The 20,998-nt window shown below is 64.1% G+C and overlaps 4 protein-coding genes across 6 annotated transcripts; 1 reads left to right on the forward strand and 3 right to left on the reverse strand.

The window, feature by feature from the left end:
* Positions 1–183: 183 nt before the first annotated feature.
* CHLRE_08g358900v5 (uncharacterized protein) lies at positions 184–3,859 on the reverse strand. Its single transcript, XM_043064773.1, has 9 exons — positions 3,558–3,859; positions 3,294–3,343; positions 3,016–3,092; positions 2,657–2,697; positions 2,380–2,394; positions 2,009–2,104; positions 1,634–1,714; positions 1,088–1,156; positions 184–966 (listed from the first exon to the last, which is right to left on the reverse strand). Exons 1-9 carry the CDS (start codon positions 3,747–3,749, stop codon positions 865–867), a joined length of 723 nt encoding a protein of 240 aa, XP_042921774.1. The 5' UTR covers positions 3,750–3,859; the 3' UTR covers positions 184–864.
* A 110-nt stretch (positions 3,860–3,969) lies between these two features.
* CHLRE_08g358950v5 (uncharacterized protein) lies at positions 3,970–10,494 on the forward strand. 2 transcript variants are annotated; one of them, XM_043064774.1, is made up of 10 exons: positions 3,970–4,957; positions 5,523–5,579; positions 5,894–6,640; positions 6,786–6,860; positions 7,175–7,306; positions 7,586–7,688; positions 7,995–8,208; positions 8,587–8,707; positions 8,977–9,060; positions 9,314–10,494. In XM_043064774.1, the coding sequence occupies exons 1-10, from the start codon at positions 4,298–4,300 to the stop codon at positions 9,494–9,496; spliced, it is 2,376 nt and encodes a 791-aa protein (XP_042921775.1). In that variant the 5' UTR covers positions 3,970–4,297; the 3' UTR covers positions 9,497–10,494. The 2 variants fall into 2 exon arrangements, with proteins under 2 accessions (XP_042921775.1, XP_042921776.1); XM_043064775.1 differs by having other exon boundaries at positions 3,970–4,933.
* Positions 10,495–10,700: 206 nt separating this feature from the next.
* Positions 10,701–14,109, reverse strand: CHLRE_08g359000v5 (uncharacterized protein). 2 transcript variants are annotated; one of them, XM_043064776.1, is made up of 3 exons: positions 13,712–14,109; positions 12,530–13,284; positions 10,701–12,276 (listed from the first exon to the last, which is right to left on the reverse strand). In XM_043064776.1, exons 1-3 carry the CDS (start codon positions 13,967–13,969, stop codon positions 11,367–11,369), a joined length of 1,923 nt encoding a protein of 640 aa, XP_042921778.1. In that variant the 5' UTR covers positions 13,970–14,109; the 3' UTR covers positions 10,701–11,366. The 2 variants fall into 2 exon arrangements, with proteins under 2 accessions (XP_042921778.1, XP_042921777.1); XM_043064777.1 differs by lacking the exons at positions 12,530–13,284; positions 13,712–14,109 and having other exon boundaries at positions 10,701–12,039.
* A 264-nt stretch (positions 14,110–14,373) lies between these two features.
* CHLRE_08g359051v5 (uncharacterized protein) lies at positions 14,374–18,409 on the reverse strand. The gene is made up of 7 exons (XM_043064778.1): positions 18,181–18,409; positions 17,898–17,988; positions 17,557–17,656; positions 17,134–17,192; positions 16,905–16,989; positions 16,053–16,705; positions 14,374–15,614 (listed from the first exon to the last, which is right to left on the reverse strand). The coding sequence occupies exons 3-7, from the start codon at positions 17,573–17,575 to the stop codon at positions 15,087–15,089; spliced, it is 1,344 nt and encodes a 447-aa protein (XP_042921779.1). The 5' UTR covers positions 17,576–17,656; positions 17,898–17,988; positions 18,181–18,409; the 3' UTR covers positions 14,374–15,086.
* Positions 18,410–20,998: the final 2,589 nt, after the last annotated feature.

Below are 20,998 nucleotides of genomic sequence, written 5' to 3' on the forward strand. Positions count from 1 at the left end.
TTAGTTCCCTATAGCGAAACAAGCAGGACATTAGGTAAAACAATTGCCTCAGTAATAGCTCCTAATTGCCCCTGGCCCCCACCGCTCCTCACCCCTACAGCCCCAACCACGCCTAGCGCCCCCACTGCCCCTAGCGCCCCTCGCGCGCGCGCGCGCGCGTGGTGCCGTCTGTCCCTGTCGTGTCACACTGTACCCTGTCACGCCGTGCCTACGCGCGACGCGCGAGGAAACGCATTATCTGACGTTGGGATGTCGCATGTTGACATATCGCAACCTGACCACCTTGCACCCGCTCGTGATGGAACATGGCAAGGGGCAGGAAACCTTGCACCCGCTGCTATACAAATCCGTTCGGTTGGCTTGCGGTGGTCCCTCATTAGACTGCCGTTCCTAGCCTACTAGTGAGCACGCAACCATACAGCAGTACGGTCGCCGAAGTAGTAGCAAGACAAGTCCTCTGCTCGTCACGCGCTTGCTTGCCCCTGCTCACCACCACACAACCTTCCCCAGTGCTCACCCACACGCTGACTATTTACCTCCATTATCACCACCTCCCATGATCACCACCTGTGACCAGCCACACCAGCCGAACCCCGGCTCCGGCAGCCACAGCCGCAGCACGAGCATGCACAGCACAGCCGCACCAGCGCGCATGTGGCACACACTGACACACTGCACCTTTACAACCCACATGCAGCACCCACAGGCACACGCCTGGCCACCAGCGCCTTCCAAGCGGCCAAGACAAGACACCAAGGGGGCGATGGTCCTTGACTCCTTGTCCGCCTGTGGGTCCCCAACGGTCCCCATCAGCTCCCCCCCTCACCCCCACGCCAGTTGTCCGGTGCCGTGCTGCGCTGTGATCTACTTCTTTATGAACTCGTCCTTCACGGCGCCAATGTACGGCAGGTTGCGGTACTTCTCGGCGTAGTCGATGCCGTACCCCACAATGAACTCGTCGGGACACTGCAGGCGGGGTCGGGTGGGGGAAGCGGCGTGTCACTGGGTGTCGTGAGGGTCGTGTGGTGTTGTCAGCGGAGCGCGGGGAGGGGGGAGCAACAACCCCGCCCCCGCTCCACCCACCCACCTCGAACCCCGTGTACTCGGCCTCCATGGGCACGCGTCGCCGCGCCTTCTTGTCCAGCAAGGCACACACCTGCATGTGCGCGCGCGTGTGTGTGTGTGTGGTAACACAAAGAAATTGTGTGTGTGTGTGTGTGTAAATTGTGTGCAGTAGTGTGTTGGGGAGAAACAAGGACGTCGGGGGCCCGAGGGCCTAGCGCAACGGCATGGTAAAATTAAGAAGGTCGGCTGCCGACATTGCACAGCACCGCACAAGGGCCCTGGCGGGCTGCTGTCGACACGGTGCATTCTGGTGCCGTGTTGCCCCACGGCCCATTGTGGCAGACAGTGCCCGTTCCCGCATGCAGCAAGCAATCCATGGCAATCCAGCCCCCCCATGTACGCTAAGACCAAACCTCCTCCGCGCTGTGTGGGCTGGTTCTGGGTCTTGCTTACTATGGGATTGGACTCAACTCCCCCCGGCCCCCCGCACACAACAGCCCCCGCCCCCGCCCCCGCCCCCGCCCCCGCCCCCGCAGCCCACCCTCCCCTCCCCTGCCCTCCCTCTCACCCGCACGCTGGCCGCGCCCGCGCCCTCCATCACTGCCACCAGGGCTGACAGCGTGTTTCCCGTATCAATGATATCCTCGACCTGGGTAGGCGGGCATGTGCGTGAGTGGGCGTGCGGGTTTTAATAGGAAACACGACAAACAGAAACTATAACGTGCGTATGTGTGAGTGTGTCTGTGTGTGTGTGTGTGCGCGCGCGCAGGGGGCTGGGAGCGGCGGTCACGCAGCTGGAGCTAGGGGGGCAGGCGCCGGGGCAGAGGGCAGGCGCGCGCAGGGGCAGGGGACAGGGAACAGGGGACAGGTAATGGTAACACCTGTGCGCTGCAGCTTCTGCCTTTGAGTCCGTGCCGAGGTGCGTGGCGGGGGTGACACGCACCAGGAGCACGTGTTTCCCACGCACGCTCTCCAGCTTGAAACCGCTGTCCAGCTGCACACGCCCGCTGGAGACCGTGCCGGAGCCGTAGGACGAGGCCTGGAGGAGTGGGGGGGGGGGGGATGGGGAGTGGGGAATGGGGAGTGGGACGGGGGGCATGGGCTGGAAATGAGGGCGAGGGAGTCGGGTTCCTTCGGGTTGGGGTTGATGGAGGGCGGCGCACTTTGTCGTACAGGTTTCACAGAGCAACCGGGTGCGGGGAGGACATGCAGGGTCATGTGTTTGTGTGCAAGCGCTGGTTCCGGCAGGTATGGCAGTTCGGCAGTTGCCGACCCCTACTGACACACCCACTTGCACCCCCCCCACCCGCCCACCTTGAAGAAGTCGACCTGCATGTTGCCGCCACCGCCACCGCCACCGCCACCGCCCGTACACACCACAGGCACAGGCTGTTTACTTAATGCTGCTTAGGAAGTGCATGAGGGAGAATCCGTAATGCTTGAGCGCTGCAGACGACGAGTAGTTGCCCACGGCACCCTTGTATACGCGCGCGTTCCCTTTTCCCGTCCATCCCGTTTATTCCAAGCCAAGCCCAGCTCCTACACCACCAACGCGCAGCCGTACCCTGCAAAGCCCTTGTCCCCTGCTCACCTCCAGATGGGGCGGGTAGGGGTAAATGTGACGGACCAGGTCTGCGTGCGCCGCGCAGGCAGGCGGGGTGAGCAGCAGCAGGTTTGCCTTGCATTGCCACGGGCCACATTCGGTGCAACCACGAGACTACACCAACCTGCCCCTTGCCATGTGCCCATGTCCCGTTGTACACATTCGGTGCTGCCGCAACGCACGCTCGCATGCTGCTGAACGCCCGAGGGCGGTTTTAGCGGCTGCCGCTACGTTTCATTTCGTTGCGGAGCCGCATGAAAACACGCCGCCAGTGGGCACACACACAAAACCCTTTCCCGCTGGGCGCCTGCCCGGACCCGGACCCGTGCCTCTTCCCTTCCCCTCACCGCTGGTGAACGCAAACGCGCCCTTCAGCACGCCCAGCACCAGCAGCTCGCGGTCCGAGTAGTCGGTGCCAATGAGCCTGGGGTCGGGGAAGCGTTGTGATGTTTGTGTTTTAGAGCACACGGACAACAAAGGGCAAAGACAGTGTATGCAATGCAGCACCGCGACATTATTCGTGTGCGTGTGTCATGTCACAGGTGCATGTGTCGTTTAACTGGTGGTTTAAACGGGTGGGAGGTTTAGATGGGTGTAAGGGCGGGCATGCGCAGCCCATACCCACCTGCCCAGCTCCGCCACACGCGCGTCAATCTGCTCCGCCGAGAAAATAACCTGCGATGTAAAGTAAAGCGGTGGTCATGGGAAACTGTGACGAGCACATTCGTTCTTGAATTGCACGTCGTGTGCGTGCCTGTGCTTCTTCCTTCCGTGTGCGTGGCTGCCGCTGGCCGCCTTCTTCGCAACACATCCTCGCGGGGCCACGCCCTCAGCCCCAGAGGACGCAGCAGACTGACGGCAGGGTCGCCCTGTGGCCCCGGTGGCGTACCTTGCTTATCTCCGGGTGAAGGGGCAGGGGGCGCGGGTGCGGGTGCGGCCGCGAGTGGGGTGGCTGCGAGGTCGGCGGGACGGGTTGGCTCAGGCTGCGCGCCGGCGGTACCAACCGGCGTGGCTGAGCCCCGCGCCGCGCCTGCAGCAACCCCGTGCGACTCAAGTTCCCCCGGACGTGCGATAGCTCCATATGGACTCCGTGACCTGGATGCGCAGTCCGCGAAAGAACTTGGCCGATGCCGCGACAGTTGCACCGACACGCAGGTGCTTTCGTGGCTGGTGACCTTTTCAATGCGCCTGTATGTCTTCTCGCGTATGAAAAGTAGTTGCATACTATTGCAATTGGTTGGGGAGTCGCAGGGAGGCTAAATTTACGGTCTGCATCAGAGCGCGTGCACCATTGTTGAGCGGCTTGGCGACTGGTTGCACCGCTTGCCCTCTGTTACCAACTAGTTGTTTGCATGCGCCCCTGTGTGGGACATATAAGCAGGAACGGGGCAGCAAACTGACTCGTTTAGCTTTATTTGTCTCGGCGCCAACAGAAATCGGGCGCTTGCACTAGACACATTGCTTCATGAAGCTGTGGGTGGCAGTTAGCAACTGATTCCCAGCTCTGAAAGCCCCGAGACCGCTCCAATCACGGCTCCCGAGCTTGCGCCCCGAGTCTCGCAAGTCCCTCGCGCAAGCTTAGATAGACATTTTATGGAAACAGCTGCTGGCGACAAGCAGATCAGCAGGATGCTCGGTGACCCGACTTGCACATCCGTGCTCTTCGGCGGTGTGTCTGCAGCGGCCCGCTCTAGCCAGCCATCGCAGGCGCTGTGCGCGACGTCTGTGGCTCAGGCGCCCACAGCAGCTCCCGTGCACGCGCCGGCGGGGCTTGTGACGCTGCGGGGACTGCCCGCGCGGCCGCTGCTGCCATCGCTCCGCAGCGGCCCCCGCTCCCTCGTGGCCGCGTCTCAGGTCGCTGCCCTAGGCCTGCGCTGCGGCCTCGCGCTACGGACACCGACCGTGGCATCCCAGCCCATCGCGTCATCATCTACCTCGCTGACAGCCGCCCGGACACGCGCTTTCAGCGCCCAGCCCCCCAGCTCCACCCCCAAGCCGGGCTTTGCCCCCGGCACCCCGCCTCCCCCGGCCCCAAGCGCCAAGCCCCCCGCTGCGCCTCCTCCTCCTGCTCCCCCTTCTTCTGCGGCGCCCATCGTGGCGGCGAAGCCGCCTCCGCCTCCGCCGCCTCCGCCTCCGCCGCCAGGCGGCTCAGGCGGCGCTGCCGGCAGCGGCAGCGGCTCGGGTCGCAAGCTGTCCAGCGGCGTGGCGTGGCTGATTCCTCTGGTGGGGCTGCCGGCGCTGATCGGCGCCTACCTGTGGCGACTGGTGCGTTCGCGGGATGTGGACCCGGTGGGTTTGGGGGTGTGGGGACGTGGTGATGCGTGGCGATGGCGGGTGCTGTGTCAGGGGTGGTGTGGGAAGACTAGGAGGGTTGGGGTGGTGGTGGCGGTGGTGGTGCGCATGTAGCGGTGGTGGTGTTGAGGCTGGTGGAGGAGGCTGTGATGTGGTAGCGGTCGTGGTGCTACGGTCGTGATGCTACGGTGCTATGGTGACGTGGCAAGTGCGGGGCATGTTGGGGAGGGGGGGAGGGGGGGAGGGGGAAGGCGCGTGCCCACTCAGGACTCACACACACACACACAAGATAGCGCGCGCGTGCTGCGGCCAAGTGCTGCTGGGCGGCAGTGGCCCCAGCGGCGTCAGGATGCGTCAGGATGCGTCAGGATGCAGCTGTGGCTGTGGCGCCCCACGTTCCCTCACTCTCTCATTCCCCCGACCACGCCCCGCGTCAACCCATGTGACCACACCGCCTCCTCCACGCATGATGACCACACCGCCTCCTCCACCCATGATGACCACACCGCCTCCTCCACCCATGATGACCACACCGCCTCCTCCACCCATGATGGTCACACAGGACGTGGATGAGCAGTGGCTCGCAAAGATCAAGGAGGTCACCGCCGCCGAGCTCAAGGTGCGTGGCGCTGCGTCTGGCGGCTGGTCGGTGTGTCAATGAGGAGTCAGCAAGTCAGCGAGTCAAATCGCTTGTCAACGTGTTGTTGTTGGTTGATCTTACGCTATGGCTCAGAACCTGCACCTGGCACACTGCGCAATACCGCATTTGCCTCTGGTCCTGACGCGCTCCCCCACCGCCGCACTCCACCTGCGTGTGCCTCCGTCCGACGGCACCACAGACCGTATCGCAATGCATGCACCACACGACACGGCACCGCACACGGCACTACACTCCTAACCTGCCGCTTCACATTGCACACACGCCCTGCACAGGAGCTCAAGGAGGCAAAGCCTTTCAACAAGATACAGCCCCCCGCCAAGCCGCCCACGCCGCCCGCACCGCCCAAGCCCGCGGCCGCGCCGCCCGCCGCGCCTGCTGCAGAAGCGCCCGTCAAGGCGGCACCGGAGGCGGCGAAGCCGGCAGTAGCAGCAGCACCAGCTGCCGTGGAGAAGCCTGCGGCGGCGGCGGCGGCGCCTGCTACAGCCGGCGCCAAGGAGGCCACAGCCGACGCGGCGGGCAGCATCCTGGAGGCCACGGAGGCTGCTACAGCCGCCACCACGGAGGCGGCCTATGCCGACGTCCACCCCAAGCCGGCTGCTACTGCCGCCGCCCCCGCGGCTGCTGCTGCGCCGGCGGCGCCAGCGGCGCCGGCGGCGCCGGCTCCCGCCGCCACGGCTGGCGCCCCTGCGGAGCCCGCCGCCCCTGCCGCCCCTGCCGCGCCAGCGGCACCCGCGCCGGCCGCCGCACCCGCGCCCGCTGCCGCCAAGCCCGCGGCAGCGGCGGCGCCGCCAGCCGCCGCCTCCCACGCCGACATCGGCGCCGCCACCGCGGCGGCTGTAGCGCTCATGCAGTCCGGCTCCGCCGCCGCCTCGTCGGCGCCGCTGCCTGCGGGCCTGCCTGCGGGCCAGTTGGGTCTGGAGGGGTACGACCTGTCGCCGCTTGGTCTGGTGAAGGCGGCGGTGGTGGGCGCGGGCACGGCGGTGGCGGACTGGAGCCAGTGGCCGGAGCGGCACGCGCAGGTGGGGGTTTGGGTGCATTGGCTGTCGTGCGGACATGTGACACGTGCTCCAACCCCCGCAACCCCGCAGCCACATGCGCGTGTGCCCTAACCACACGCCCGCCCGCTCCCGCTCCCCCCCATCTGCCCGCCGTCACGTCCCACAGGCCGTGTCAGACTCACGGCTGCTGTTTGAGGCGCTGACGGCGGCCGCCAAGTGGCACGAGGTGCAGATTGGCCAGGTGCGCATGTGTGGTTGAGGGGGTTGTGGCCAGGGGTTGTGGCTCAGGGGGCTGTTTAGGGGAGGGGAAGGGTGGAAGGGGGAGCGGGGGTTAGGCGATCGGAAGGAGGGGGAGGGGAGTAGAAGGGCTGGAGCTGAAGGAATCTCCCCGAACCCCCCTTGCAACCCTTCTACTCGCGCTTGTCATCAATGTGGTACGCGCTCTTCCCACTGCACGTCGCTACTTTTATGTATGGTTCTGCTCACTCCGCCTCGGCAACAACCCCCCTTTCCTTAATCATGAAAGAAACCCCCCTGATGCCCGACTACCCTCAGGTCCGCGGCGAGCTGGAGGCGGCGCGTGCTCGCGGCGAGGCGCTGCAGGCGGCCGGCGAGGCGGCTGTGGGCCGGTTCAAGGCGCTGCTGCGGCAGTACGCCGAGTCCACCAAGGAGCTGGTGGAGATGGAGGTGAGGGGAGGGGGGAGGGGGGGGGAGGAGGAGGAGGGGGGAGGAGGGGGGTGGGAGGAGGAGGGGCCGTGTGTACAGGGGCGGGAGGAAACAGGGAGGCAGGAGGGCGGTTGCGAGTGGTCTGCAGGACCGCTGACCCAACACGTGCAATTAGCGTTGTACGCTCTTTGCTGCGCGTGCTCCTCTGTTCAAAACGCGTTCACGCCACCTGACATTTACACAACAAAACAAGAAATAAACATCACACGCCCCAACACAACAACACTCATCAACCCACAGGTGCGGCAGGCGGAGAAGCGCACGCGGCTTGCCTCGGAGCAGACACGGCTGGCGGAGGCGAGGACCCGCGGCGAGGCCATTGAGACGCTGCGGCTGGCGCTGGGTGGGTGGGGGTGGGGGTGGGGGTGGGGGTGTGGGGGTGAGAGGGGCGCCTGGGTGTGTGGGTGCTGGGTGTGTGCGTGCTGGGTGTGTGTGCGGGGCGTGCTGTAACGGCACAATGGTGAGGGTGCGGCTGTAACGTATGTCGGGTATGCACAGTGGACTTGGAAGTGGTTCAAGGTCTGCACCGTCGCAGGCCATTGCCTTGGGTTTTTATCTTTGTCGAAACCACATGCATGCACACGCGCTCCTGCTAGCACACGCTCCTCCATTGTTACCCCTCCCCTCTCGGCCCCCACACACACCTCAGGCGGGCTGCGGCTGGCGCACGAGGGGCGGGTGCGGCAGGCGGAGGCCAGCGCCGCCGGACACGCCATTGCCGCCGGCGCGGCGGCGGTGGCGGCGGCGGCGGAGAGCGGCGCGGCGGTGGACGGCGCGGCGGCGGCGCTGCGCGGGCTGGCGGCGCGGGACCCGGTGGTGGGCGCGGTGGTGGCGGCGCTGCCGTCCGGGCCCGTGGCGACTCGGTGGGTTGGTGTGGCGTGTGTGTGTGCGTGTGTGTGTATATGTGTTTGTGGTTCGTGGGTATGGCTCCGTTGCCATTGCATGGCTCCGTTGCCATTGCTTGCCCGGGTGTTGTGCGCGGATCGGACAGAGTCGAACCAAAAACCCCTCATCCATCCTCACTTGCCCCATCCCCCATCCCTTAAAACCCCCACCCCCGCCCAATCCCCCTACTATACTACTGTTATTGGCTACGCCTTCACTTCTTGAATATTCATGAGTGTAAACCCCTCCCCGATCCCTAAAACTCCCCATCCCCGCCCACCCCCGCCCACCCCTCCCTCCCTCACCCCCCCACCCCCGCCCACCCCTCCCTCCCTCAACCCCGCCCGCCCACACAGTTCCGAGCTGCTGTCCTCCTTCGGCCGCCTGCGCGCCGACCTGTCTGCCCTGTCACACCTGCCGCCCGGCCGCACCGGGCCCGTGTCCGTGGCGGTGGCGCGACTGTCCACCTGGTTCAAGGTGGGCGGACTCGTGTGGACAGGCGTGTGGCCGCGCATGCAAGACGTGGGGAGGGGCGGCTGATACTCCAAACCCAGTTGAACCCGTAACCAGAGCACGCGGGGCGGGGTGGGGCGGGGTGTTTCCAGCATTCTCGATGGTATGGGTGTATGAGTAGGTTGACGGATGCTGTGTTGTTAAGCAAACGCTCTCCCTCCCCCCTGTCAGCTTAGCTTGGTTTGGTTTAGTTTGGGCTGGTATTTACACCCCCGTCCCCTTTTCCTGTTCAGGCGGACGAGGCGGCGGCGGTTAAGGCGCTGTCGCCGGCGGCGGCCGGCAGCGGCGGCGTGGACGCGGCCCTGGCGCGCACGCAGGTGGGTGGGGGGCGTGGGCTGGCGCGGTGGGGTTGCGGGGCCTACCTAGGTGACGCCCCAGGGCTGAAGCGCCTTGGCGCAAGGACAGAAGCTGTGTGCAAGGGCAGTAGGGCACACTAGGGGAAGCCGCCACTCTTTCCTCTATATCTCCTTCCTTTGTATCTCCATTCACACTGGAAACGCGTGCTGTGCGACTGCCGTACCCTTCAAACCCATGATCCTCCCCTTCCCGTCCGGCGCCCCCTCCTCGCAGGCGCTGCTGTCTGAGGGGCAGCTGCCGGCGGCGGCGGAGCTGCTGGCAGCTAGCCTGCAGGGCACGGCGGCGGCGGCGCTGGCGGAGGGCTGGGTGGCAGCGGTGCGGCGGCGCGCGGCGGCGGAGGCGGGCGTGGCGGTACTGAACGCGCACGCAGCCTCACTGTGGTCTACTCTGCAGTGATTACTTATGTTGATGCGACAGGGATGTTAATGTCATTGAGTATTGTTGTGGTGGTGGTGGTGGGGTAGTCAGGGCGTGGTGGTATGTCAGGGCTGGGGGCTGCGGGCCGGCTTGTGGCAGGCAGGGCGGGCGGATGGGGTGGGGCCGCTAAGCAAGGGCCAACACGGTGTCAATGATGACAGCGGGTCGAGTGCAAGCCCTGTGTAGGGGGTAGGAGTGGCAGGTATGTGTGCGGTTGCTATTTGCAGGTACGTACCGTTTGTACCTGGCACTGGCCCCCCTGCTGCATGCGCGTATGAAAGGGTTGTCGGGGCTGGGGTAGCTGTAGCTACCGCACACGTACGATCGAAAGTACGGTTATACGGTAGACACGTCACCGCCACTGGCCACGTCACTGTCAGTGTGCTGTCAGTGCGTGCGACCCAGTCCCTTGCTAACTATGCGCTTATGACAGCACCACCAAGATGCGGTGGTGGGGCCTGGTGACCACGCCGGAGGCAGCAGGGTAGTCACTGTTGCAGCGAGTAATACGGGCCGCGGAGTGAGGGCCAAAACTAGCGGGGCGGGGCGGCGACTGAGCCGGCACATGCAGAACTCTACTAGCAAAAGTGGAGAACTCAGGGAAATCGTCGCCCAACCCAGGAATGCAGTGTGGACTCCATGTGGGGGGGGGGAGAGGAGGGGGCAGTACCTTCAGGCTGGGTGCGGAGCCGAGGGCGGGTGGCCGGGTGTCTGCTGCTGCGTGTCCCAGAAGGCCAAGTGCAGCCGTGATGGGCATAGCGGCAGTAGTGATGTGTGTGGGTCGATGTAAACCCTCCAGGGTCCTAGCTACCGCATCATCAGGTGTGGCAGTGGCTAGGCTGCAGCAACTGTGTGACTGGCAGTGCTACCTGCTGGTCGAAAGCCTTACATGGGGCTGGATGGGGTGCTTGGGGCTGCTGGGGCCAGCGGCACTGGAGGGACTTACTGGCCTTGCATGCATGTAATACACCGTAATGTGCAACGCTCTGTGCCCGCAGGCCCGCCATCTGTGTCCAAATAAAGCGTTGCCCGGAGTACCGGCACCAGACTGTGCGGTCCGTGCAGATTGATAGATCCGCGGCCACACGTAACCCAGCAGCCCGCCACGCGTATGTCAAAAGCAGCGTGTCAGGTCTGTCGCACACCCCCGCGTGACAGGGCAAGACGAGATGGGTCTGACCAATCCGGGACCAACTTACAGAGGACTCAACAGCACCGCCGCCAGCGCCACCGCACCAAGTGCGAAGGCCCCGTCGTTTGGCGCACCCTGCGGCTTCAATGTCCAATCAACACATGAGAGGAAATAAAGGTGTTGCGCAAGCAGGTGTGCAACACATGAGGTGCATCAAGCAAGTGACCGTACGTGCCGCATGTACTGGTTCTTAACCCAAAGCAAGGCCAAACACATACATGCATCGAAAGGCAACAACCTAGGCAAACCCTCCAAACGAACCTACCCTCGCATACTGACACACCCCGACACCCGCACCCACCCCGCTCTTGAGGCATCCAAACACGTTGGACATCTGTACTGCTGCTCGCGCTTGTTTGCGCTCAGCTATAGTCGACCCGCTCACCCACACCCCGCACCCAGCAACACTTTGAACTTCTGACGCTGGCCTTGCAACGAGCAGCACTTGCTTCCATTAATCGGTATGCCATAGTGTGGGGCATTGTCTGGCTTGTGTTACCGTGCTTCTTAACTGGCGGCGCTAGGCACGCACAGTGGCCACACAATCAGTAAGAAGCAAGTATGCATAAGAACGCCCATCCTGCCCAAACGCCCACGTTCTTGCCTACCATGCCACAAACGCGCTCACCCTGCACGTAGCATTATTGTGGCGCCTACCTACATGGGCGGCAGCAGCGTGACGCTGCCGGCGAGCCGCGTGCCACCCTGCAGGTAGCCCGCCCAGCGCGCCGCCACCCCACTAGTGCTGCCGCCGCCAGTGTTGGGCCCGCTGGCGGCGGCACCCTCCGCCGGCTGGTCGGCAGCAGGTTCCTCCCGCAGCTCGAGGGCGGTGGAATGTCCCCAGCCAAACCCAGTCTGCATGAAGAAGACGTCACCGCCGAGCGGACGCGACCACGCCTGCTGCCCATCCGCTCCGCACACAGACAGACGCAGGCGTGGGACAGCCGCCACGGCTCCGTCCAGGAGCTTGTTCGCTTTCGCGGCCGCCGTGATGGCAGGAGACGAAGCGGTCAGGGCAGTGGGCAAATGCAGCATCACATAAACACCCGCCGCTGCGTCGCCAGACGCCCAAGCCACGCTCAGGCTCCACTCAAGGCCCTGCGCTCCGAAGTGCTGGTTGCCCAGCCGGGAGCCGGGGCCGAGGTTGAGCCGGAGCCATCTCGGATCGCCCGATTTGAGGCCACCAAACGCCTTGACCATCTCTGCCAGGCTTGCACTGAAGCTCATGGTGCGGCCCTCGGCGGGCAAGCACTGGCGCCGGCGCTGCGAGCTAAGCCAGTGCTCCGGCCAGTGCGCCATGGCTGCAGACAAGCCCCAGACACGGTCCTCGCCAGTCATGGCTCTTCGCTCCTGCTCAGTCGCCGTGCTGTAGGCCAGGAGGCAGGTGGCATCGTCCCGGCTGATTGGGAGCCAGCCGCCCGCGCTGTAGGGGCCGGCCTCGTGCCGCGCTGCCAGTGCCGGCAGGACCCGGGTGAGGTAGGCGCGGCTGCACTGCGACAGCCGCAGCAGCCCGCACAGCTGCTTGCGCGTGTCCTCGTCCTTGCGGCAGTAGTTGACAGCCATCCACCTGAAACAAGCAAACACAAGGGCAGGAACGAAGACGCGCCACTGTAAAAGAGATCCGTAGATACAGTAGGCAGATGCAGCTGGAAGCAGATAAAGTTGACAAAACGCGCCGCCGGATGCGGGCTGGGCCACAAGTGTACGCATGGCATGCACTTCGTCACCCTTGCTGCACCACCAAACACATCCCATTCCGCCATGCTTTCACCAACCCGCATCCCTTTCCCGACGCACGCACATACGAAAGCACAACTCACTCCGCCAGCACCAGCACCACGCTGCTCTCGTTGTCGGTGCCGAAGTCATTCGACTCGAGCAGAACCTTCATGCCCTCCGCCGGCAGCGCGCGCATCTGCTCGAACAACCGCTGGCTGTTCAGCACCGCCAGCGCATCGCCAAAGTGCGCCACCAGCCGCCGCTTGGCCTCCGTCAGCAGCGCCGCAAATGCTGCGTCCTCCGCGGGGTCCGGCCACACTTCACTGCAGCTGTACAGCTCTAGCACGGCCGGAGGCGGCGGCACCACATCAGCGGCCCCCGCGTCACCAGCAGTGCTGGTGCTGGTGCCTGCTGCTGCTGCTGCTGCTGCTGCTGCTCCTGCTCCTGCTGCTGCTGCTGCTCCCGCCCCGGCCCCGCCGCCGCCTGCTGCCGCCAGCAGCAGCTGCTCCCGCACCGCCGCCATGCACGCCTCCACGCAGCCCTCCAACTGCAGGGAAGCCGCCTGCCGCCGCACCTGCAGCGCCTTGCGGACGCCACCGCCCGCCTCCACGCGGCCCGTGTAGGCGAACTGGATGGCGGCACGGGCCGCGGGCAGCTCCTCCTCCCCGCCCACCATCAGCTCCATCTCCGGAAGCGGTGTCTTTGCCGCGGCGTCGGTAGCGGCAGTAGCAGCAGCAGAAGAAGTAGCTGCTGTCGCGTCTGCTGTGGCAGCTGTTGCGCACTTGCATACTTTTTTCCTTGCTTGACTTGGGGTTTCAGGGGCTGACGACGTAGCTGACGCGGCTGGTAAGGCCAGCTGCACGGAGCGAGCACGCATACATGGTTGCGACACGGTAGAAGTAAATACATTGGCGGCGGCGGTCGCCATGCCCTAGACCACCCACCGCACCCCACAGCACCCCGGGGTACGCCCAGCACCCCCACCCACCCACCCGCACCCGCATCCGCACCCGCCCTCGTCGCCCGCGCCCGCGCCCGCGCCCGCGCCCGCGCCCGCGCCCGCGCCCGCGCCCGAAACCCCTATAGCCCTACCCCCAACCCCAGCCCCAGCCCCACCGATCCACACGCACACCCATATATGCACAAGCGCCCAGACATACACCCGGCCCCTCTCTGGTCAGGGGGGGAAACATCCCTTCACCCACCCGTACACTGCTGCCACCACGCTGCCACCAGGGGCACCCACGAGGGGCGCCCACGACCCCTGCCCGCCCCCCGCCCACCTGCGCTGCGATCTTGTCCGACGCGAACCGCAGCACAAACGAGTGCGCCGGCAGCGGCTCGCCGTACCGCTGCCCCCCGCCGCCGTGGCCGCCGTGCGGGCGCTTACCCAGGCCCGGCGGCCGTCGTTCCTGCACGAAGACCAGCTGGCAATCCGCGAGCAAGGATTGGCCGAAAAGTCCCGAAATGCCCTGGGCGACACGCGCGTTGATGTGCGCGGCGCCTGGCGGTTGCTGCTGCTGCTGCTGTTGCTGCGACATCGATCTATCCCTGCGGCTGAAAAGGTTTGGTAGCTTGCTCAAGTAGCGGCAGAGCGGCAGCAGGTGGAGCGGCAGAGCGGCGGCAGAGCAGTGGTATGGCTTACTGGCCTCGGCTCTACAACGTCATGTTCGCTTGTGCGTGTTGCGTTTTTTCAAGCACGTCAATAATGGCGTAGCGGCATAGCGGCTGCGGCGCAACCTTACTTGTAAGACCTTGATTGGATCGCGGGCGGGCCTGCGCTGCCCCATGGGCCTGATGAGTGAGAGTCGGAAACTGGCTGGGTCGGAAGTCGCAACGGGAGCGAGTTGGGGCCTACAGCAGTCCAACCTTGCACCGGCATGAGCTAGCCGTGCTGGGGGAAGCAAGAAGGAATGCACTTGAGGGAAAGAGGCGGGGCACTGTCAAGTATGTATTGGTTCTTGCCAGGGGCTGGCAAGCTTAGCAGTTGGCACGCAAGCACCGGCGACTCATCGATCAGCCCACGCATCCGATGGTTTTAGCGTTGGTCGGGCGTTATCACATCGTCCTCCTCTCAGCCGCATCCCTCCTCTCACAGGGGTGTGACCTATGGAACCCTTTCCCTCTAATTATGCCATCACAGCGTTCCAAGACGATTGTCGTATCTGGAAAGCAACCACGCGGCCCCCCAATCCTTTATCCGGCGCAGACAACAGGAACCGGTTAACAGGCGCCAGCAGTGCATAAGCGCGCATCTTTCTATCCCATTGCCGCCACCACCATTACCAGAGTCACATTGCCGCAATCCACTGATTACACTCTAAAGCAGGCAGGTACCCTTCGGGCCCCCCATCAGGCAAACACCTGCCAGGCTGTGCTTATCCCAGAACGCGCGCAAGAAGGCAGCAAAAACTGCCCTTCTGTATGTGCAGCACCTTTCCCACACCAACGCATGCAAAACACAGTGAATGGCGAAGCGCATGCACAGACACACACAGGCACATACAGGCACACACAGGCACATACACCCCCCCATCTCCCTCACCATTATTCTACAGCACCTGCCGACGCATTGGCCGTCAGCCCCGGCCAGCGCACACCTGCACCGGCAATCACCTGCAATCACCTACACGCCCACATGCCAGCCCCTACAGCCCCCTACCAGCCCTCGCGCATGTCCACACCGTCAGCGAGCTCGGGCTCGCTCGTAATGCGCAAGTAATACTCCACGAGATCGCTGAGCTCCTGGTCGCTGAGCTCCTGGTCGCTATAGGTGGTGGCAGGAGTGCTGGCAGCGTCAGCAGTGCTTGTGGCAGCAGCAGCGGCAGCAGTAGCTGCGGTGGCCGCGGCGGCGCCAGCGGTGGCTGTGGCGCCTGACACCGCCGGCTGCGTGCCCACAGCGCCCGCCGCAGCGGCAGCAGGCGACCGCAGCGGCAGGTGGTGGCAGTAGCTGTCGGCGGAGCCGCACGACAGCAGCGTGTCCTCCGTCAGCGGCTGTAGCTGCGGCATCAGCGGACTGCTGTCATAGGTGCTGCAGCTATTGCCACTGACGCCGGTGCTGAAGTTACTGCTGCTGGTGGTGGCTGGGGCCGTGTAGGCCGCGGCCGGAAAGGCGGCGGCGCCCAGTGGCGGCGGCGGCGGCGGCGGCGGCACGCCGGCGGCAGCGGCCTCGAGCGGGCTGGTACCCTGCTGTGCGGCGGGAGGCAGGGCACGACAGGGCGCGGGGTAGGGCACGGCACAGAAGCTGCGGTGAGTAGTAGGCAGGTGTACGGCACAGCGGCTTGAAACTATGCATGGCACGGTGTTGCGGAAATGGCTAGCGCGCGCCTAGCTAGCGTCTGCGGGCAGGTCGCTAGCTATGCCGCGAGCCCGGCTGCTCACGGCGACATCCGGGAATACACACGCGGCGGCTGACAGGCGGCAATCCAGCTGCCATGCTCTCGCCGCCTCAACCCTCGCCCCTGCCCCTCGCCCCTGCCCTATCGAACCCCAGCTCTGTCCGCAAATAACCCCGTGTGTTAGGTTCTGGGCCCCAGATCATGTGCGCTTGATTCACACTACGCCCTCCCCTTTCCCACGCTGCCCCTGCCCTGGCCCTGCCTTGGCCCGCAAACACGCACGTACCGGCGGCATCCCAATGTGGCCCGTGCCGGCGCCGCCTCCGCCTCCGTACAGGCCGGCCGCGCAAGGCTGCGGCTGCCACTGCTGGCAATGCTGCTGCATGTGCGGATGCAGATCCGGTTGCATGTGCGGCGGCGGCGGCGGCATGTACGGCGGCGGCAGCATGGGCGGGTGGTGCGACGGCATGGGCGGGTGGTGCGGCGGGCGCAGGCTGCAGGGGTGGGGCCCGGCGGCCGCCGGCACTGTCACCGCCATTCCCGTGGTCACCACGTGGGGGCGGTAGAGCGGTGTTGCCGCCGGAGCCGACGCATTCGCGGGCGCGGGCTGCGGGCCAGCGGCCCCACTGGCGCGGGCACTGGAGCTGCTGCCACCGCCGCTGCGGCGGCGCTTGCTGCCGCCACCGGAGCCTGAGGACGGGGGGCGGCCCGGCCCGCTGGCCGCAGCAGACGAGGCGCGCTCCTTGTGGCGCGTGCGTCCACCAGAGGTAGCAGCACCACCAGCAGCAGCACCACCACCACCAGCAGCAGAACCAGCACCAGCGGCAGCACCAGCGGCAGCACCAGCGGCAGCAGCAGCAGCAGCGGCAGCAGCAGCGGCGGCAGCAGCGGCAGCAGCAGCGGCAGCACCAGCGGCAGCAGCAGCAGTGGCGTCCGCGTCTGCAATAGCAAGTGCGCAGGAGGAAGGCAGGGTCATCGGGGGTTTCTTTTGACAACGTACGTCACATTCAAACGTGACTGCAAGGCATCTACACCGCTCAGCGTAGAGGTTACACAGCCTGGATGTGAGCACACTTGGCCTGGATGTGAGCACATTTGCCCCCCCCTCCAGCCGTTGCGGGGTGCCGCACCAACTCACCTGCAGCAAGTTGTTGGGAGCGTAAGCAGAACCCGGACCTGGCGAAATTTCTGCGGTGCTCATTCCACTGTGCGTGCGCCAGATTCTGCGTCAGTCAGGAGATGGAGGCCAGATTTAACAGGTCGGTCTGAATAGCTTGGCAGTAGCTTGGCAGTAGCTTGCGGAGCGGGGCGGGCAAGGGCATGATTTGCAACATCAGGATCCGGGATGCTGTCGGTTAGGACCTCACCGTGCCGCAGTGCGGGCAATCGTAACGCTGGCGCTGCCGCCGCGGAATCGCACGACCCTCTGTGGTGGGTGGGCACACGTAGGGCAACGGGGGTCGGCGGGTGAACCGTGCTGTCGGTAACTGAAACAGCCGTGTTGAAGAGGACGGGGAGACAGTGTGTTGGTGTGTCGCGTGCACACGCCAGACATCCACTAGGGACCGGGTTGAGCCGGAGGGACACCCACCATGCATGTCCGCGCGCAACCATCAATCTCGCGGCCCTAGGCATCCCTCAACCCCCCGTCGTGGACCGGGTGGCATCTACCTCCCCTTGCCCTTGCGTGGCGTTCCCCTTTGCATACGGTATGCTGTAACCACCCAGCCACACGCGATACCAATCAGCACTGATGTGCATTACAATGCGCTGCGACCCCTATCACTCGCCTTGCACGTGCTCGTCCATTGGTGGCAGCGAGCGTCGGCGTCAAGCCTCCGCAAGATGTCGGCAGCGAGGTGTCCTCAGCGAGAGCAGCCACCAGAACGCCTGTGTGGGGCGACGCAAGCGCGAGCGAGAGGCCGGTGAGAAGCCGCAGCAGTTGGCAAGCTGGAGCCCGCAGTTTTGAGTTGAGCACAAGACTGAGCTCACAACTTCAGGCTAACGCCCATAAGGCAAGTGCTTTTGAGCGCTTCGCCGTTGCGACTGAGCGAGCATTCATGCGAAGATTTCCCAGACTTGCAGCGCAAGCAGAAAAGCCGACGGCATGACTATTCAGTGTCTTTCTTACCTCGCTGTTGTCCTCGACAAGCTCTCGGTAGCGAGTGGCCCCAAAACGGACTCGCTCGCTAGGAACTGCGTCTCAAGATCCTCGACGCCACCTGCAATAGCGTGCGAGGCAATCATGGCATAGACATCTGTTAGTGGAGCTCGTTTAACAGCAGGGGCCTTGTTAGGGTCCGCTCGGTCCGCTCCATTCATGGTCTGTTTTGGTGAAACCCCGTTTGTGTTGCCGCGGAGCAAACGTCGAGTGCCCACTGTTAACAGAACATAATACCTTGCGCCTTGCCTACCTCGAGTGCCCAGAGAGGAACTTTCCACAAGCCGCTCGGCGAAAGTAAGTACGCGACGCTGCGTCGCCGCGGAGTGGGTTGCCCCTAGCGCTATCGTGTCCAGATTGTAAATGCCTGGGCAGTGTGTAGCAGAGCGCCAGCGTTACCGCTTATACTTCGCAGCAGCCCCTGTACGGGTTTCAATGACGAGAAAAGCGCAGGCTCTCAGGAACTCCGGAGCAGAGACCAGGTTCCTAGCATGAAGGTAAAGGACACGCGGACGTAAAGAACATGCGGACGTTTATCTCATGCGTGTCTTGGGGCTGCGGCACACAGCGCCCGCGGCTCGTCGACTGCATTACGGCACAGCGGTTGGCTCAAAATTCGCCATTCTCAACTCCTGGGGTTTCCGAGCACAACGCCTCAACACAGGGGTGGTGCACAGGGGTCCAGCAACACCCACCCATTCCTGTAGCCCAGCTGAGCACTCAAACCAGTCCTAAACCATGGCTGCAGGCGCCATAGGTCCACAACACCGCCTATCTGCAACGGCTCACCCCGTGCGGCGCTCCTGCCAACCGCTTTCCGTGACGCAGTGGTCCCACACGTAGCAGTGGGGCCCCACACCAGCAGGCCACCACTAACCCCACCACCACTTAGGGCGTGTTGCTTTACGACACAACCAGGTTGGACCCAAATGATTTTGCCTTGTTGCTGTCCCCAAACCCTGTTGTTGCTGTTCCCAAACCCTGGGCTGATTGCTGATGGGCCCTGTGCCGATGTGGTGCGGTGTTGCTGCCCCCTGGACCGGGCAGCGCGCCTATGCAGCAAACCTAACCATACCTACCCCTCCCGCTGAGGGGTTTTTGCTTTGCTTCTGTGACGTCCCGTATCTGAAGGTGCACGGGCCTGTCCCCGTGTCCCTCCCGCCATGCGCACACAGACAGTACTTACGGTGCGCCTCACACCACACATGTCGTGCACACACACACTGGATATGGCACAGAGTTACAACGCCACGTCCCCTTCGGGTTTCGGCGTCCCATGCGCGCACCACACCCATACGCAGAACATAAGCTGTTCTTCGTAGACTGCGTTGCCCTAGCCTGCTGGGGTTCGCGACACGGACTGTAAACCCTGGCTTCCTACCCGGTCGTTGTTTCGCCCGGTTGCATGTCTCGACAGTGCCAGCGCAAGCCATGGCACTCGCTTTACAAGCATTCCCCAATTCCTAGTATGAGTAAGAGAAGCACGTGAGCTTAGATGGACGGGTTGTTTACCGTACATGTGCGGATTGTGTGGCTACCGTATTTGGGGGCAGGGGTGAGATCGGGCGTAGGGCGTGTTTCGGAGTATGCGGGCGTCGTGGTTTCGCATGCCCTTGTTGCACTATCTCGCGTGTGCCTTCCCTTCGTAGTCATTCCGTTCAATCAATAACGCATTCCCAGGACTTACCCCATGTGCTCATGCTGCGCCTCGGTTCCGGACGCCGCGCGGGGGCCTCGCTCCCCGCTCCCTCCTTCCGCCGGGTGGGGCCAGTCCCCGTCACGCCGAGCCAGGCCCGGCTGCACCGCCGCGGTGATGGAGTGTCCAGGCATAGCAAAAACGCTCTATGCATCCTTTGGCAAACGGCCATGCCCTATCCTGCCCTGGCTGCAGAATGGGGCAGCTGCCATTCTGGCCATTCTGAAGCTCGGTTCGCGCCTGGGTCGATAAGCAGGTCGTGTGGCCACATTTGCATCGTTATTAGGCTCCAGCTATGGCGCGGCACGGTGGGGTGTAAGCTCATACGCTCAAGCCCGCGGACGTTCGACTTGAACTAAGCTTACAGAGCAACTGGCCCCTTTTGGTCCTGAGTGACTCAAGTGTCCACAGTAAGTGGGAGCTATTGTGTTGGATCAGACAGGTCGTTGCGGGTAGCGCGAGGGTTCTGGCGCCAGAGGTGCCCAGACCATGTCATGCGAAGCGAGGCGGAGCGAGGCCATTCCCGCCCGCCCCAAAGCGGCTACTAGCGACCTTCCTCAGCTTCTACCGCCTCGGTGCATACCGGCCCAAACCTCTTGCTGCAACGCCGCCCGCCTGCTTGCAGCAGAACAGGAGGAAGGGCTGACAGGGTCTGACACCGTGGCCATTCCATCCAGCAGACCAGCAAGTCTTCCTTGGCAGTCACCAGCAATTTACTCGATGCACAAGTGGGAAAAGATGATGTGCGCAATGGGAGTTAGGAAACCCAGGGCTGACAGAACCAGGTTTTTGGCAGCTGGCAACGCTGGGATGGCGCACGGGGGCTCCCAAGTCGATCCAGACTGGCCGCGCCCCAGGGCTTGACTGCCCTGGAAAATGGGAGGGCTACTGAGCCTAACGCCGGGCCTGCAGCCCAGTATTAGAGCCGCGGTATCACACTGCCTCTACCCAACAAAGCACTCGGGTCCCACATCATGCGGCCGGACTGTGAGCGTGTCGTGCGTTCTGCACAGCCGGAATAACGAGTTGCGTCTCCCAGAAAAGACAGCGGTTTGGCCCGCGCAGCTGCACACACTAAACTGAAGCCACCGGGCGTGGGCAACACCTGAGCTCGCGTTCTTGCAATTCTGATTTCGGAGTAGGTGGTCAAGCAGGCGCGCGCGACTCTGGCGCTGCTGGCCTGCTGCTGGACATGCACTGGCTTATTGATATGATAGCCCCTTGTATGAACGCCGTTGCGTATGCTTCCGGCATTGCAATCAAAGCCACAAACGCATAGTGCCAGAACACCCGCCCAGGGTTCGTGCCAGACATGCCGGCGGGCGCATTGACAGTATGGCCCTTGATTGGATAGCTTATATCACGCACTTAAGTA

Source organism: Chlamydomonas reinhardtii, chromosome 8 (genome assembly GCF_000002595.2).
Source record: "Chlamydomonas reinhardtii strain CC-503 cw92 mt+ chromosome 8, whole genome shotgun sequence".
NCBI lineage: Eukaryota > Viridiplantae > Chlorophyta > Chlorophyceae > Chlamydomonadales > Chlamydomonadaceae > Chlamydomonas > Chlamydomonas reinhardtii.

Coding starts and splice junctions, on each gene's coding strand:
- CHLRE_08g358900v5 (XM_043064773.1), bottom strand. CDS start 3,749: ATGGAGCTATCGCACGTCCGGGGGAACTTGAGTCGCACGGGGTTGCTG. Junction 1,715..2,008: donor GTGGGAAACACGTGCTCCTG/GTGCGTGTCACC, acceptor CCGCCTACCCAG/GTCGAGGATATCATTGATAC. Junction 967..1,087: donor CCGAGTACACGGGGTTCGAG/GTGGGTGGGTGG, acceptor CCCCGCCTGCAG/TGTCCCGACGAGTTCATTGT.
- CHLRE_08g358950v5 (XM_043064774.1), top strand. CDS start 4,298: ATGCTCGGTGACCCGACTTGCACATCCGTGCTCTTCGGCGGTGTGTCT. Junction 6,641..6,785: donor GGCCGGAGCGGCACGCGCAG/GTGGGGGTTTGG, acceptor CACGTCCCACAG/GCCGTGTCAGACTCACGGCT. Junction 6,861..7,174: donor ACGAGGTGCAGATTGGCCAG/GTGCGCATGTGT, acceptor GACTACCCTCAG/GTCCGCGGCGAGCTGGAGGC.
- CHLRE_08g359000v5 (XM_043064776.1), bottom strand. CDS start 13,969: ATGTCGCAGCAACAGCAGCAGCAGCAGCAACCGCCAGGCGCCGCGCAC. Junction 13,285..13,711: donor CGGACAAGATCGCAGCGCAG/GTGGGCGGGGGG, acceptor CGCTCCGTGCAG/CTGGCCTTACCAGCCGCGTC. Junction 12,277..12,529: donor GTGGTGCTGGTGCTGGCGGA/GTGAGTTGTGCT, acceptor TGCTTGTTTCAG/GTGGATGGCTGTCAACTACT.
- CHLRE_08g359051v5 (XM_043064778.1), bottom strand. Junction 16,706..16,904: donor CTCCCAACAACTTGCTGCAG/GTGAGTTGGTGC, acceptor TTGCTATTGCAG/ACGCGGACGCCACTGCTGCT. Junction 15,615..16,052: donor GCCACATTGGGATGCCGCCG/GTACGTGCGTGT, acceptor GCCGCACAGCAG/GGTACCAGCCCGCTCGAGGC.